The 16354-nt window shown below is 42.6% G+C and overlaps 1 protein-coding gene across 4 annotated transcripts in view; it reads right to left on the bottom strand.

Moving 5' to 3' along the window:
- Nucleotides 1–16354, bottom strand: part of LOC147102756 (neuronal-specific septin-3-like) — a 299156-nt gene that overhangs the window by 28166 nt on the left and 254636 nt on the right. For all 4 annotated transcript variants that reach the window (XM_085963518.1, XM_085963521.1, XM_085963520.1 and 1 more), the window contains one exon: nucleotides 2188–2305. In XM_085963518.1, the coding sequence (XP_085819644.1) occupies nucleotides 2188–2305 (118 nt within the window). The remainder of the gene's footprint in view (nucleotides 1–2187; nucleotides 2306–16354) is intronic.

Here is a 16354-nt window from a genome sequence, read left to right as displayed (position 1 = left end):
ATACAAAATACAGCCAGTAAACATCCTGTTAGCATAGCATTTTCCAGTATGTTTTTAGTTAGAACTATAGAGTATGAGGTTTTAGCCCTTTAAAAAAAAAATGAAACTGATCCAAATTTGTAGGATTTATACGAAGGATCTATTAGCGAGGATATATTTTGATGGCACTCATTGTTATGTCGTGTCCATTTGAAAACTTTGCAAGTCCAATTTTGAAGACAGTGAAAGATATAGATTATTGGCTCTGTACAGAGGCCAAATTCATGTCCAATCCATCTTGGAAAAGACATGTTGGAGTTCCAATCCATTGCGTCACCACTTAGAGCAACAACAGCTACTAACCACCAAACCCCATTGATCACAGTCTGGGAGATAACCCAGAATACTATTTTGTACAGTTCCACCACATGATCTCAGACAGATTGTTAGATTATGTGTACAAGCAAAGGGACATAATTTTTTTATACAGGAAGGGAAGAAATGCAAGCCTAAATTGCTCCAGTAAATCTGGACTGTTCTTGGGGTTTAGGAAAATTGCTCTGTAATCTTCTCAGGGCAGGCACTTGCTGACCTTGTTAGTCAAAGAATGATGCATTGTGGATGAGAAACAGAAAGGGACCTACATAGGAGGGGGAAATTCAAGATAAAACATACCTGAAAAACTTAATGGAGTATTTACCGTTTGACTTAAATTAAATCAAATTAGCCTCATATAATTTTTAAATCATTTTTATTACATTATTCCTCCAATTTCTCTGGGCCATCAAATGGCACGGACTCATTCTGAGGTACAGTTCAGTGCGAGTCAGCTCCTCTCCAGTAACTCGTCTAATTGACTATCATTCACTGAGAGTTTGGACAGCAAGGACTAGGCTATCCGCCTCCCTCTCCACAAACTTAATGGCAGATCCACGGTAGGTAGAGGCAAAAAAAGCAACTCTGATGCGCGTGCCCATCTCCCCACTGCATTTCATGGCTCAGCTGTGACATGGGCAGCTCCAGCCACCCCACCCACGTGGGGCACATGTGAACAAAATACTGAAGAGGAAAAAATACAGCCTGCAAGAATGACAGACCCTGGGACTGCCTATTTGGTCCTCGTGTCCGGCATTCAGAATTGGGCAAGGGAGCACTCGGCTCACCTTGGAGAGGTGCCTATGCAATTGCTCCAGAGAGCGTGGTGCTGCACAAACCCCTCAGGAAAGATGGAGATTCTCCAGATACTTTTGAATTTATTTGGCAGGCAGCAGGCTGGCCCACTTCTTGTTGCCGACAGGGTCTGCGACTGCCCATTTCCAGCTCCAGACCGGCATGACTCCCCAAGCAGAGGCGTGTGGGCCAACCTCCAGTACTGTCATCAGTCTGTGAACGGGATCAGGGGGCTATCTCAGGGGGGCAGGCAAAAGTGAGCAGGCTTCACTTACACTGCCACAACAACCCAATGGAAAACCCAGGCCTAAGCATAGGAAGGTTACTCGACCATCATAGCCGAGCCTATGCATACGTGCACTTTCTAATCGTTAGAAAGCATCCAGGAGTGAATGCCAGGGCTAATTTGCTCCTCCATAGCCCAAGAAGGCCAAAGCCAACTGTAGCACCTCTATCATCATCATCAAGGTTGTATTCAGATAACTCAGCATAAAGTAGGGATCAACACTTGGAATCTTCCTAATCTGTATGGTTCAATCCCACGCTGGATTATACATTTAACAACTAAGCCACAGGAACCAGCAACTTTAATTTTGAACAACTTAAAAGACTCAAGTCACACAGAGCTGAAAATGAAAGGAAAATCTTTCAGATTTTGAGTGGAGTACAAAAACGTAAACATGACTGAATGTAACATGTTCCGCCTGGTTAAACACTGCTCATATTCTCCATTTAGGTCCACAAGTGTCAATGTAGAAGCACAGCTTGTACTCTACAGCTGGACATAGCTCAGGCCACTGCATTTAAACTCAGAAAATAACAATCGGCAACTGCCCAAAAAAGTCCCAAGATTCCATTTAACCTCCCTGCCTGCAGACACCATTCCAAAAAAAAGAGCCGATTGTTTTTTTTTTAACACTTTTCCTTCAGGCAACAGAAATCACTTCAGCAGGAAATGAGAAGAAAATGAAAATGGCAGTGTGCCATATAGATGGCATTATTTAGTTTGAAATGGTTGCTGAAATATAATTAGCTTACCTTTTCCTTGAAGAGGTCCCTCTCTTCCAGTGTTAGCGTGTCTGCTTTTGCAATGACAGTGACAATGTTTACCACTTTGCTCAGATGCCTCATAAATTCTATATCTAAAGGTCGAAGACTGGGTTGGGGGGGGGACGGGGGAGAAAAAATGCGTTAATAAAGTTTTGAGTACATGCATTTTCAAGTTTCAAGCCAAGAAAAGAGCCTAATATTATAATGGTGACTAATGCATTCTCATTTTCTATGATTTCACTCAACTTCTTTAGTTCTGGTTCCAGAGTTTTCACTTTGAACTCCAATTGTGGGAGCATCTCTCAACTTTGGAAATGAGAGATTTTTGGAATATAAAAATATTAACACTGCGTCGTCAGAGAACGGATTTCTTCACCAAAGATAACTACAGTACTGGATGAGTGCCAATTTCATGGCAAGTGGTCAGACTGTCTTTGATAAATACCTTGAATGGAAGAGGCTTTTTAAAAAAAACTTAGTGTGAGAAGGAATACTTGCTTTTGACAGCTTCAAACTACAGTTCTAGCCAATTTAAACAGCTTTTTGAAAATTTCATTTGGGTGTTGCAATTGTTCGCGTGCTAAAGACCTTAATAACTGACATACTGTACCGTAATAATGGCAGAATGTTTCAAGAGAGAGCGAAGGCCAGCTGGGAACCTAATTTCCTTTTCCAGTGGTTAACTCACGTGTAGCGGCTGCAGTTATCACTAAAACTTGTTTCCTTCCACCACAAGTCATTACAGCAAACCAGATAAGGACCAGGAAAAATGATAACTTAAAGTGCACACAAATGAGCCAAATCCCCCCGTTAATAATTCCTAAAATGGTACAGGAGCCATTTTTCATTTGGCTGTTTTGCACCCCCCCTCCCCCAACCAGAAAATGGCTTTATTTTTGCCTGAATGTTAAATGAGGTCAGATGATCACATGACTAGAGAAGGGACTTTAAATCTGAAATTTATTAGCTCTAATGGCTAGTTTCCAACTTGCAAACATCAAAAAGGAAGCCAGATCCTGATGAGACAAACCCCCAAGAGTCTGATGAAAGAAAATCCCTCAAAGTTGAAGCAACAAGTTCGAATTTGAGTACAGCATAGTGACAGACTGTTCCAGCATAACCATTTAAATACAAATGTAGAGAACAAGAGGGACTGGAACGTAAATTGCGCTGAAATAAATTAAGGTAGCGTGACCCTTCCTATGAGTGAAAGAGGTACATGGTTGCTTCAGTTTTTGAGGCAAGATACTTGATTTCCTCTGTTGAATAAATGGGGCAAAGGAAAAATGGGAGTGCAAAGGTATAATATATTCCCTTCTTGCTAGTCGCAGAGCAGCCTGCATGAAGACCCACCATGTTATGTCTCCAACTTGGAAAAAGTATTAGTTAGTCAGCCTTAAAAAACAGCTATCACCACGCTGAACAGGTAGTTATGTCCTCTGCAGCAAATTTTTATCATTGTGTGCTAGACTTGCAGATTAGCATGGGCCTGCGTTTGTATGCCTTTCTGACTCATTACTTAGATGATAAAGTCAAGGGCCTAGAAATTCAGTTGGCGCCGCGCCAGGGCTTTAGCGCCGGAAAGTTAGCGCCGGCGCTAAGTCCCCCCTGCGCGCGCCAAAAAATTCAGTAGCGCCGCGCCCAAACGGCTGCCGGCGCTACTGAAGGGTGTTTGCGCCTGAAAACTGGTGCTACGCGCCTCATTGCGGCGCTATTCCGGCGCCCGATGCGGTTGCGGCAGGCTCGGGAAGTGCAGGCCTCCTCCTTCAGTTAAGGAGGAGCTGCCTGCACTCGCCCGCTGGCCGGTAAAATCGCCACAAAAATGAGCCCGGCACCTCGGGGAAGTGCCGGGCTCGCAGCCGAGAAGCATCTGTTTCCGCGGGGGGGGGGGGGGGGGGGGGGGGGGGGGGGAGGGGGAGTCCGGGGAGGGAGGTGCGGGCAGTGCGGCGGCCGCGGGAAAGCGGCCGGCCGCCGCTCCCACCTTTATGCGCCGGCGCAAAGTCCGTGTAAGACTCTGTTGCCAGAGTCTTAGTTGCGGCTGCCACGGGCGAGGCGGCCACAACTGAATTTCGGCGCTGGGGCCCGTCGGCATGGCAACCGGGACGCTGCGCACACCGATGACGTCATCGGTGCCGGCGCAGCGCTACCGGTCTACCGCCGATTCCAGGGCCCAGGAATTTTTAAACTGGCATAACTCCGGCGCTAGGCCCTCCAGCGCCCCAAATGGGGCGCTAGGCCTACTGAATTTCTAGGCCAAGGTTTATCAAGAAACTTAAGGACCACATAACCAGAAACTGGAAGTATACTTGAACAACACCAGATTGGACATGTTGGATGACCGCAATATCCTGGGTGACAACAGCTAAAACATACTGGACGGCAATCTGGTGTAAAACCTTCATTGCAAAGGATTGTATCTACTGTAGATTGACTCAGCCAAATACAGACCTGCGGAATAGATCACCCAATCGGATCGATTCTGCCTGAAAATTTAATGAGACAAGTATCTGTGGGATTGCTTTTCATTAACCACAGAATTAACTTCAAGGTAGAAAACATGTTAAAACTAATTTATTTTAAAGATCGTTTTTGAAAAGCACTAATTGGGAGGGGGTGGGGTAGTATTTCAGAGTGAATCAACTCCCCCACCCCTCCTAAAATAGATAGGAAAAATGAATTAATTGCTCCAATTCTCTTGAAGGGGTGCACAAAATAAAAGTCAAATAAAAGGAATTAAAAAATCAAAACAAATTGATAAAAGCATTAACAATATTGTTACAGTAACTGCATACAGTAGTCAGCCTATGACAGTAAGATCATTTATCCTGGTATTGTAGGATCCAAGAATTAAAAAATGTTAAAACTAATCTATTTTTAAGACTGTTTTTGAAGAGCAGTAATTGGGTGGTGGGGGGGGGGGGGGGCGGTGGTGGCAGTATTCTAGTTTGAAAATCCCTTGAAACAAATTGATAATCCACAGGATCAAAAAGAGCTTCTTGGAGCTTTTATTCTTTGTGGAAGAGCCCCTACTTATAATATTCACTAATATGCCCACCCATCTCCTTGCGTCCCTCACCTTTTAATTTCATCATGGCATTGTAAGGCAATGTAAAGTATTGTGCATTGCTAGTGTACCACTGCAGGAACTGAATGGAGCCCTTTCCTTTTCATCCCCTCCCCCAAAGAAATCTCAGGGTAGCAATTAGAAAGGATTTACCGTCCAGCCCACTGCCTCTGAACTTCCTGTACGTAATATGTACAACCCAAAGGGAAAGAATTACTGAACAACTCAAACAATAGACTTCCGACAGTTGGAACAAAGCTGAGAGCTAACCAGTTTAAGAGGAAAAATGAATGCCTTGTATTAACCTCCGAGTGCAGCAGTATCACACAATATATAAACTGTATCCAGAAGTACACATGGAATCTTAAATACTACACTACCCTCAGGGACTTGAAAAGCTGACTTAATGAATCATACTCTATTTGATGGAAGCCTTACTTCCTTGGCTTCCCTACCCTTCTGCATCCTTTGAGTTGAAAAAGGGTCAATAGACAGCTGTCCAGTTTTGATATCTAGTCCAAAAAAAAATACAAGTCCATTAATAACAACTTTTTGTATGCAGCACTAGTTCTCTTCAGATGCATCTGGAATATTTGATCACATCTCTGAAGGGATTCAGTTGCAATGCTTATTCTAGTTTTGAGCCTCCCATTAAACAAATTGATAATCCATAGGATCAAAAAGAGCTTCTTGGAGGTTTTATTATTTGTGGAAAAGCCTCCACTTGATAATATTCCACCAATATGCCCACCCACCTCCTAGAGACCTGGTTGGCAGACAGGAAGCAAAGAGTTGGAATAAACGGGTCTTTTTCCGAGTGGCAGGCAGTGACTAGTGGGGTACCGCAGGGATCGGTGCCAGGACCCCAGTTATTCACAATATATATTCATGATGATCTAGACGAGGGAACTAGATGTAATATCTCCAAGTTTGCAGACGACACAAAGCTGGGTGGGCGTGTGTGCTGTGAGGAGGATGCAGAGAAACTCCAGTATGATTTGGACAGGTTGGGGAATTGGGCAGATGCATGGCAGATGCAGTATAATGTGGATAAATGCGAGGTTATCCACTTTGGTGGCAAAAACAGGAAGGCAGATTATCTGAATGGCAATAGATTGGGAGAAGGGGAAGTGCAACGAGACCAAGGTGTCCTTGTGCACCAGTCGCTGAAGGTAATCATGCAGCAGGCGGTTAAGGCGGCAAATGGTATGTTGGCCTTCATAGTGAGAAGTTTCGAGTACAGCATCAAGGATGTCTTGCTGCAGTTGTACAGGGCCTTGGTGAGAACACACCTTGAGTATTGTGTGCAGTTTTGGTCACCTTATCTGAGGAAGGATGTTCTTGCTATGGAGGGAGTGCAGCGAAGATTCACCAGACTGATACCTGGGATGGCAGGAATGACATATGAGGAGAGATTGGGTCGATTGGGCTTATATTCGCTGGAGTTTAGAAGAATGAGAGGGGATCTCATTGAAACTTATAAAATTCTAACAGGACTAGACAGACTAGATGCAGGAAGGATGTTCCCGATGGCAGGGGAGTCCAGAACCAGGGGTCACAGTCTAAAGATAAAGGGTAAGCCATTTAGGACAGAGATGAGGAGGAATTTCTTCACCCAGAGAGTGGTGAACCTGTGGAATTCTCTACGACAAAAGGCAGTTGAGGCCAATTCATTAAATATATTCAAGAAGGAGTTAGATTTATTTCTTAAGGCTAAAGGGATCAAGGGATATGGGGAGAAAGCAGGGACAGGGTACTGAATTTGGATGATCAGCCAGGATCTAATTAAATGGCGGAGCAGGCTCGACGGGCCAAATGGCCTACTCCTGCTGCTATCTTCTATGTTTCTATTCCTCGCCTTTTAATTTCATCATGGCATTGTAATGTAATGTAAAGTATTGTGCACAGCAAAGAAATGAGACAATACTTACTCGATGAAGGTATTGAAATAGTTATGGATAAGTCGAAAAAGACCTCCGAGTTTTAGACTCAACACTCAACATGTCCAAACAATAGAGTCACACTGAACAAACCAAATTGAACATTGAACTATATTAGGAAAAACAGTACAATACAAATTTGGGGAAAGTCATGATCAAATGGTTTTGTGGACTGATTAGAGCACACCTTCAGTTCTACATCCATTTTTGATAAACTGAACACAAGGGAGACATTCAACTGTTGGAGAAAGTGCCAAGAACAACCAGAAGGCTGATCCAGAGTCTTAGAGGGTTGAGTTCTGAGGAGAAACATGGGCTTTTTAGTCTTGAAAGGAGGCATCTTGGAGGTGATTTTATAGAGATAAGATGATAGTAAGTGACAGAAGTAAAACTGGAAAAATAAGTTCAATTTCGGGACTGGGACAAAGGGCCACAGTAAAAGACAAATTTAGAATTAAAATCATGGAGTCTTTCTTCACACAAAGAGTGACCAACAAGTGGATGGACTCCCAGATAAAGTAATTGAGGCAAAAACCCAGGTATCGTTTAAGAACCAATTGGATGCTACAATGAGGGAACTTTAGGGTCATTCTAGAAGGATGTCTGGAGACTAGTTGGCATTCCTCATCCACAATTACATTGTGATTTATTCAACTGAGCATTTAATAGATTGATTCCATTTCTGTTGTCTGGCCAAATCATTTTGTTTGCAAAATGTGATGCATTGGTATGGAAAGATTTCATTTAGTTCAATATTATGAATAGAAAAGAACTTGTACTTCGGAAAGTCTAAAAGCAATTCACTGACAGAATGTTGGAAGTCAGTAGATGGAACCTCTTGAAGTGGGAATACAGGAGACTTGCTAACTGCATGGTCTCCTCATTCTCCCCTGTCGTAGAGGTCCTGCCAGGGCATTCAGGCCCCTCACCAGGACAACATGCACTGTAGATTTGAAATAATATCACTAAGCATAGGTCATTCCATTTTGGGATGAGAAACATAAGTGATTTCTGCTTATCAAATTGAGGAGAATGAAATTTTCCACTATTTGTACTCATGTAATAACAGATATACAGGAAACTCTCATTTAAACAGCACCTAAATATCCAGAATTCTCTATTAACCGGCAAAATTCTCACTCTGAAAACAACACCTCAATAACCGGAAATGTTGCCGAGTCCGAGTCTCCCGCGGTGGCCGAGTTAGTCAGTGGGGGTAGTTCTCCAAACTGCCACTACTTGGATTCTTGGCGCTGTCGGAAGTCATTACAGAGTTATGGATTACCCTCAACTGGCAGTACTGTACTTAATCAAGCATCTTCCACCATCCATTTAACACAACATTCTGTAGGTGAGTACCCAATTACTGTATACTGCACATTTCTTGATTTTTAAAATTTTTGTTTGTTAAAAATAGCCTGAGTAGATAACCCTCTCCGTTATCTGGAATTTTTAATCAACCGGCACCATCCCGGTCCCGTCAGTGCCGGATACCAAAGAGTTTCCTGTATATATTTGCCGCAAATGCTCGTCAAAATATGTTGCTCACTTTTAGAACTAGTCACCAGGAATATTATAAAGTAGCTTCAAACCACTTCCATATCAATTCTCAGCATATCCTTGTCTGCTGACCATTTGTCATTAATGTTTTTAATGTTTGTAACTTATTGCCTCTGCCACCATTAGTGATAACAACACAATCATTTTCTCAATTATAGGACTTTTTCAGCTCCACAATACTCAACTGGCAAGTATCCATTTGATAGAGATGAAAAAATGTACATGTTCAAAAAGCCATCTGGCATATAGCTCAAGTGAAATTAACCTGTAATCCACTGTTCACATTCTGCATTCATTAATATATTAAAATGTATTATATAAAGTTGCAGATAAGCAATTTTGTAATGAGATTGATCAGAATGTTTGAGTCTCAGACCAGTGAGACAAGGTGCTATAATGATCTGATAGCCATTCCAGAAACATGGCTGCAGGATGACATAGATTGGGACCTGAATATTGACGGGTACATGACATTTAGGAAGGACAGGAAGGTGGGAAAAGGTGGAGGGGTGGCTCTGTTAATTAATGATGGTATTAGCACAATAGAGTGGGATGACCCAAGTTCAGGAAACCAGGATGTAGAAGCGGTTTGGGTAATAAAGGCAAGAAGTCACTTGTGGGAGTGGTGTACAGGCCCCCTAACAGTAACCACATGGTAGGATGGAGTATAAAGGAAGAAATAATGGGAGCTTGTCAGAAAGGTATGGCAATAATCATGGGGGATTTTAATCTGCATATAGACTGGAAAAGGTAGCATAGATGAGTTCATGGAATGTTTTAGGGATAGTTTCTTACAACAGCACATTCTGGAGCCAACCAGAGAGCAGGCTATACTAGACCTGACATTGTGCAATGAGATAGGATTAATTAATGACCTCATAGTGAAGGAGCCCCTAGGTAGCAGCAATCATAATATGATTGAATTTTACATTCAGTTTGAGAGAGAAGAGTGGGTCTACGACTAGTATTTTAAACTTAAATAAGGGCAATTATGAAGGCATGAAAGCAGAGCTAGCTAAAGTGAACTGGCAAATTAGGTTAAGGGATAGGTCAATAGAGTTGCAGTGGCAGACATTTAAGGGGATATTTCAGAATACACAGAATATATACATTCCAACAAGAAAGAAAAATTCCAAGGGGAGGACCCACCATCCATGGTTAACTAAAAAAGTTAAAGATAGTATTAAACTTAAGGAAAAAGCATATAATTGCACAAAGATGGGTGGCAGGTCAGAAGATTGGACAGAATGTAAAAAACAGCAAAGAATGACTAAAAGATTAATAAGGAGAGAAAAATTAGAGTACAAGAGAAAACTAGCTAGAAATATAAAAACAGATAGTTTCTATAGATATTTTAAAAAGAAAAGAGTTAACAAAGGGAGCGTTGGTCCTATAAAAAGTGAGTCTGGGGAATGAATAATGGAAAATAAGGAGATGGTAGTTGAATTGAACAGGTATTTTGCATCGGTCTTCACTATAGAGGATACAAGTAACATCCCAGAAATAGCTGTAAATCAGGAAATGGAAGGGAGGGAGGAACTCAAGAAAATTACAATCACCAGGGAAGTGGTACTGAGCAAATTGTTGGAGCTGCAGGCTGACAAGTCCCCGGGTCTTGATGGACTTCATCCTAGGGTCTTATAAGTGGCCAGTGTGATAGTTGATGCGTTGGTTGTAATTTTCCAAAATTCCTTAGATTCGGGGAGGGTTCCATTAGATTGGAAAATAGCGAATGTAACTCCTTTATTCAAAAAGGGAGGGAGACAGAAAGCAGGAAACTACAGGCCAGTTAGCTTAACATCAGTCATAGGGAAGATGTTAGAAGCTATTATTAAAGACGTTATAGCAGGGCACTTAGAAAAGTTCAAAGTAATCAGGCAGAGTCAACATTGTTTTGTGCAAGGGAAATCATGTTTAACCAATTTATTGGAGCTCTTTGAGGAAGTAACATGTACTGTGGATAAAGGAGAACCGGTGGATATACTGTACTTAGATTTCCAGAAGGCATTTGATAAGGTGCCACATCAAAGGTTATTGCGGAAAATAAAAGCTCATGGTGTAGTGGGTAACATATTGGCATGGATAGAAGATTGGCTAGCTAACAGGAAACAGGGATCAGTGCTGGGGCCTCAACTTTTTACAATTTATATAAATGACTTGGATGAAGGGACCGAAGGTATGGTTGCTAAACTTGCTAATGAGACAAAGATATGTAGGAAAGTAAATTGTGAAGAGGACATAAGGAGGCTACAAAAGGATTATAGATAGGCTAAGTGAGTGGGCAAAGATCTGGCAAATGGAGTATAATGTGGGAAAATGTGAAGTTGTCCATTTTGGCAGGAAGAATAAAAAAGCATATTATTTAAATGGTGAGAGATTGCAGAGCTCCGAGATGCAGAGGGATCTGGGTGTCCTTGTGCATGAATCACAAAAGGTTACTATGCAGGTACAGCAAGTAATTAGGAAAGCTAATAGAATGTTATCATTTATTGCGAGGGGAATTGAATACAAAAGTAGGGAGGTTATGCTTCAGTTATACTGGGCATTGGTGAGACCACATCTGGAGTACTGTCTGCAGTATTGGTCTCCTTATTTAAGGAAGGATGTAAATGCATTGGAAACAGTTCAGAGAAGGTTTACTAGAATAATACCTGAAATGGGTGGGTTGTCTTATGAGGAAAGGTTGGACAGGCTAGGTTTGTATCCGCTGGAGTTTAGAAGAGTAAGAGCTGACTTGATTGAAACATAAAGGGGGAAAAATTCAGTTGTTTGCGCCTCCCGTTAGTGCCTTAAGAGGGTGACAATTGGAGCGCAAAGCAATTAGAGGCCGGGCGCGGCGATGTTTGTGCCGCTCGCGAAATTAACTAGACATTTTGCGGCGGCGCTAAACACAACGGCCACGATCTCCTGCGCTGGCAGATTGTGATGTCATTCAAGTGCGCAACGCCCCATTAGCACCCCGGACCAGATATTGAGTGGCGCCCCCTGCCTTACCGCCTGCCGCTAGCAACGACAGGTTGAGGGGAGTGTTATGCTGTCAGAAAGGGACTAGGGGAGCGCTATTTAAAGGCGACCGCTTCCTGCCTTTTTTTGTCGGTGACATTTTTGCACCACGCAGTCGGAGAGAGAGAGAGAGACTGAGACTGAGACTGAGACTTCGACTTCTGGAGAGATTCACCGCTGTGTGAAGGAGTTTTGAGTTCTGAGCAGCACTTTGCAGGTTTATTTTGATTTGTCCTTCCTTGCTTCGCCAGCACTCTGAGGTAGTGCCTCGCTCCTCGGCCTTTGCGCCTTAAGACAGGTGTGAAGCGCCTGATTTAGCGCTCCAATCACCTCCAGGGTCGATAAAAGCCAAGTTTGCTGTCGGAGGCGATACCAAATTTTTCCCCCATAAGATTCTGAGGGGTCTGGACAGGGTGGATGTGGAGAGGGTGTTTCCTCTTGTGGGAGAATCTAGAACTAGGGGTCACTGTTTAAAATAAGGGGTCACCTATTTAAGACAAAGATGAGGAGAAATTTTCTCAGAGGGTAGTGAGTCTTTGGAACTCTCTTCCTCAGAGGGCGGTGGAAGCAGAGTCTTTGAATATTTTTAAGGCAGAGGTAAATAGATTCTTGGTAAGCAAGGGGGTGAAAAGTTATCGGGGGTAGGCGGGAATGTGGAGTAATCGGATCAGCTATGATCTTACTGAATGGTGGAGCAGGCTCGAAGGGCCGAGTGGCCTACTCCTGCTCCTAATTCATATGTTCGTATAAATATCCAAGATACATAGTACATCAACAGGAGCCTCTATATCAGTGTTCATAATATACTATTTGTTTCTATGTTTGAGGAAAGCATCATAACCCTCAACAACACTGTGACCAATTTAAGATGACATCCCCAAATATTAAAACATAGTATTAAATAACTGATAAAAAATAAAACCACAGATGCTGGAATCTGAAATACAAACCAGTTTGGAAACAGAATCACACGTGAACCATTAACCTGTTTTTCTCTTTCAGATGTGGACTGATCTGGAGTGCATTTCTAGCAATTCCTTTTATTGAGCCAGTGAGCAAGGTTTTTCCATGTCTGCTTCCTCCCTAGTGAAATTTCATTCATTGACGTGAACAGGCGGAAAATTGTGGGCAGACAAGATACATAGTGGAAAACCTCGACTGGGACCTCAAATATTGTTCAGTGTGGGCTCATGAAGTTTTGGTTGAAAAGACACTTGGAACATCTACATGACACGATCTGGTTAACACCAAGGTCTAGTGGAGAGGAGTTGAATTCCAGAGGTGAGGCAAGAGTGTCTGCCCTTGACATCAAGGCAGTATTTGACCGAGTATAGCATCAAGGAGCCCTAGTAAAATTGAAGTCAATGCAACTCAGTGGGGGGGTGGGGGTGGGGGGCGGTGGTGGGTGGAGAAGGAAACTCTCCACTAGCTGGAGTCGTACCTAGCACAAAGAAAGATGGTTGTGGTTGTTGGAGGTCAATTATCTCAGCCCCAAGACATCTCTACACGAGTTCCTCAGGGTAGTGTCCTAGGCCCAACCATCTTCAGCTGCTTCATCAATGACCTTCCCTCCATCATAAAGGTCAGAAGTGGGGTTGTACGCTGATGATTGCACAGTGTTCAGTTCCATTCACAACTCCTCAAATAATGAAGCAGTCCATGCTCACATGCAGCAAGACCTGGATGACATTCAGGCTTGGGCTAGTAAGTGGCAAGTAACATTCACGCCGCACAAGTGCCAGGCAATGACTATTGCCAACAAGCGAGAGTCTAACCACCACCCATTGACAATCAATGGCATTACCATCACCATCCTGGGGGTCACCACTGACCAGAAACTTAATTGGACCAGCCACATATATACTGTGGCAACAAGAGCAGGTCAGAGGCTAGGTATTCTGCGATCAGTGTCTCACCACCTGACTCCCCAAAGCCTTTCCACCATCTACAAGGCACAAGTAAGGAGTGTGTTGGAATACTCTCCACTTGCCTGGATGAGTGCAGCTCCAACAACACTCAAGAAGCACGACACTATCCAGGACAAAGCAACCCGTTTGATTGGTACCCTATCCACCACCTTAAACATTCACTCCCTCCACCACCGGCGTACCGTGGCTGCAGTGTGTACTATCTACAAGATGCACTGCAGCAACTCGCCAAGGCTTCTTCAACAACACCTCCCAAATCCTCGACCTCTACCACCTAGGAAGACAAGGGCAGCAGGCGCATGGAAATACCATCACCTCCAAGTTCCCCTCCAAGTCACAACACCATCCTGACTTGGAAATATATCGCCGTACCTTCATCGTCGCTAGGTCAAAATCCAGGAACTCCCTCCCCAACAGCACTGTGGGAGTACCTTCACCACACGGACTGCAGCGGTTCAAGGCGGCGGCTCACCACCACCTTCTCGAGGGTAATTAGGGATGGGCAATAAATGCTGGCCTTGCCAGCGACACCCACATCCCAGGAACGAATAAGAGGGAGAGTCAAGAACCTATAATTAACAATACGGACGATGCACACCACAGGATGAAAAATAAAAATCACTAGAATTAGTGCCAAATTGGACAGGATTCCAAATGCTAAATTGGTTGGAGATGCCATACAATATATATTTGATGTGAAAAAGGGATTGCAATCCCAGATATAATTAGTGATACCTCCTTGCTATCTTTATGCACACATGGTTATCCATTTAAAAAAAAAATCTGCATTTACTTCAGTGGGTCTCAATGTATTTTTAACCAAAGCCTTACTATGTGGTTTTCTATTTACAGTATTCAGGTTCGCATTCTTGTTCTAACACACATAGACCTTCTCTCAACTCTGACTATCAAACTATTTTCGTCTCCACTTCCTGTCCCCAAATGGTTTTACAGCCAGCCTAACACCACATACATAAGCCTGTGGCTTCATCTCATTTTACCTTTCTTCATTTTTACATACTCAACTAATTGATGAGATTTTCTTTTGTAAGCAGCATCTTAGAGGGGAAGGGGGCACAAAAAGTGGAAAAAAAACCTTGTACTGTCACAATCCATCTCCATTTCCTTTTCAGAATATTTAAATGGAATGTCCACACAGAATAATGGATTTAAGAGTTCACATCCTGCTGTCACATCTAATGGATGTTTCCCCTCAGATTTAGCTAGTGTGAACATGAGTGTGTACTATTGCTAACCTAGACAGATTTGTTACTCTCTCCTCCTTTATTATTCCACTAACTACCCAATACATCAGGGAAATCTTGCTCCTACTGTGTGACCAGCCAAACATTTTGTAAATTTCTATCGTGGAGGTCTTCTTTGAGTCTGTTCCGGTGGCAGGGAATATTGCCGTGGCCGCACACATTGCCCAGATGAAGCAGTGAGTACACGGAAAATGATCCCCTGTAAGCAAGTTGTAGTCTGTACTCCAGAGAAAGCAAAAGCAAACAGAACTTTGTCATATATGCATCATGATGATGTAAACTGCATCAAAATCAATCAGGGGTCACCAAAAATGCACAGCTATTCTTTCTCCCCAAAATTAGGGGGAATAAAAAAAATCTACAAATTTTTGGAAGACAGTGCTTCTTTAAGCAATTAACTGTTTAAGACTTGCAAAGCTTCTATTTTATAGCAATTTTTATGACCTGATGTTCAACTGATTCATTGCCATTTTGAGCCACAATATCTCAGGATGGCCATTTTCACCACTATGCACAAACCACGCTACCAATACACATCCGGGGGGGGGGGGGTGGTTTATATATATATCTATATATATCTCTATCTATATATAGATATATATATAATATATATATATTATATATATTGTAATCATGCTGTAACAAGCTGACAGCTGATAAGACACTTGCCTCTCCTGAAGGTTTGAGAGCCTTCTTAATGTCACTTTTTAGATAGAGAGATAGCGATATATAAAGAGAGAGAGAGAGAGAGAGATAGTGCGCATTGCGGCACGGTAATTAATTTCTAATTGACTCTTCCCGGTATTATTCTGCATCTTTTCATCCACTTTTTTCCGATTGCCTTTGTTAGACAAGGTTTCCTACAGTTACATCCTTCGTATTTTCCCCAATATGTTACCGTAGCCTGTATGAACAGTTCCTCATTCGCTTTACATCTGCAATTGTCTCAGAAGATTTGCCCCAACTCCTAACAACACAAGCAAAAGCAGAAAACACTGAAAACATTCAGTGTCTCAGTCAGCATTTGTGGAGAGGACAGATGGCTCAACAGTTCAGGTGTGGTCCCTTTATCAAAACCCAAGTACTGATGAAGGATCCACACCCGACACGTTACCCAATCTGTTCTCTCCACAAATGCTGACTGAGCCATTGAATGTGTCCAGTGTTTCAGATTTCCAGCGTCTGCAATTTTTTTTTGTTCCGAACAATAACATTTGTTTCCAATGTTCTAGTTTTCAATCTGGTCAGTTGTCATGCTCTATGCTAAATTATTGGCCAAGGTTTTATGTCTTCATATCTAGTTACACCCAATCCATTTATTACGAGATATTATCCAGCTGCCCATCTCTGGAATTTTTCAAATCTGTTCCATTTGTCTAATATTTCACCATGTTT

Source organism: Somniosus microcephalus, chromosome 21 (genome assembly GCF_052327205.1).
Source record: "Somniosus microcephalus isolate GS21.2 chromosome 21, FLI_Smic_1.0, whole genome shotgun sequence".
Taxonomy (NCBI): Eukaryota; Metazoa; Chordata; class Chondrichthyes; order Squaliformes; family Somniosidae; genus Somniosus; species Somniosus microcephalus.
Note: the sequence above shows the minus strand (reverse complement) of the source record. Positions and strands in the feature narration are given on the sequence as shown.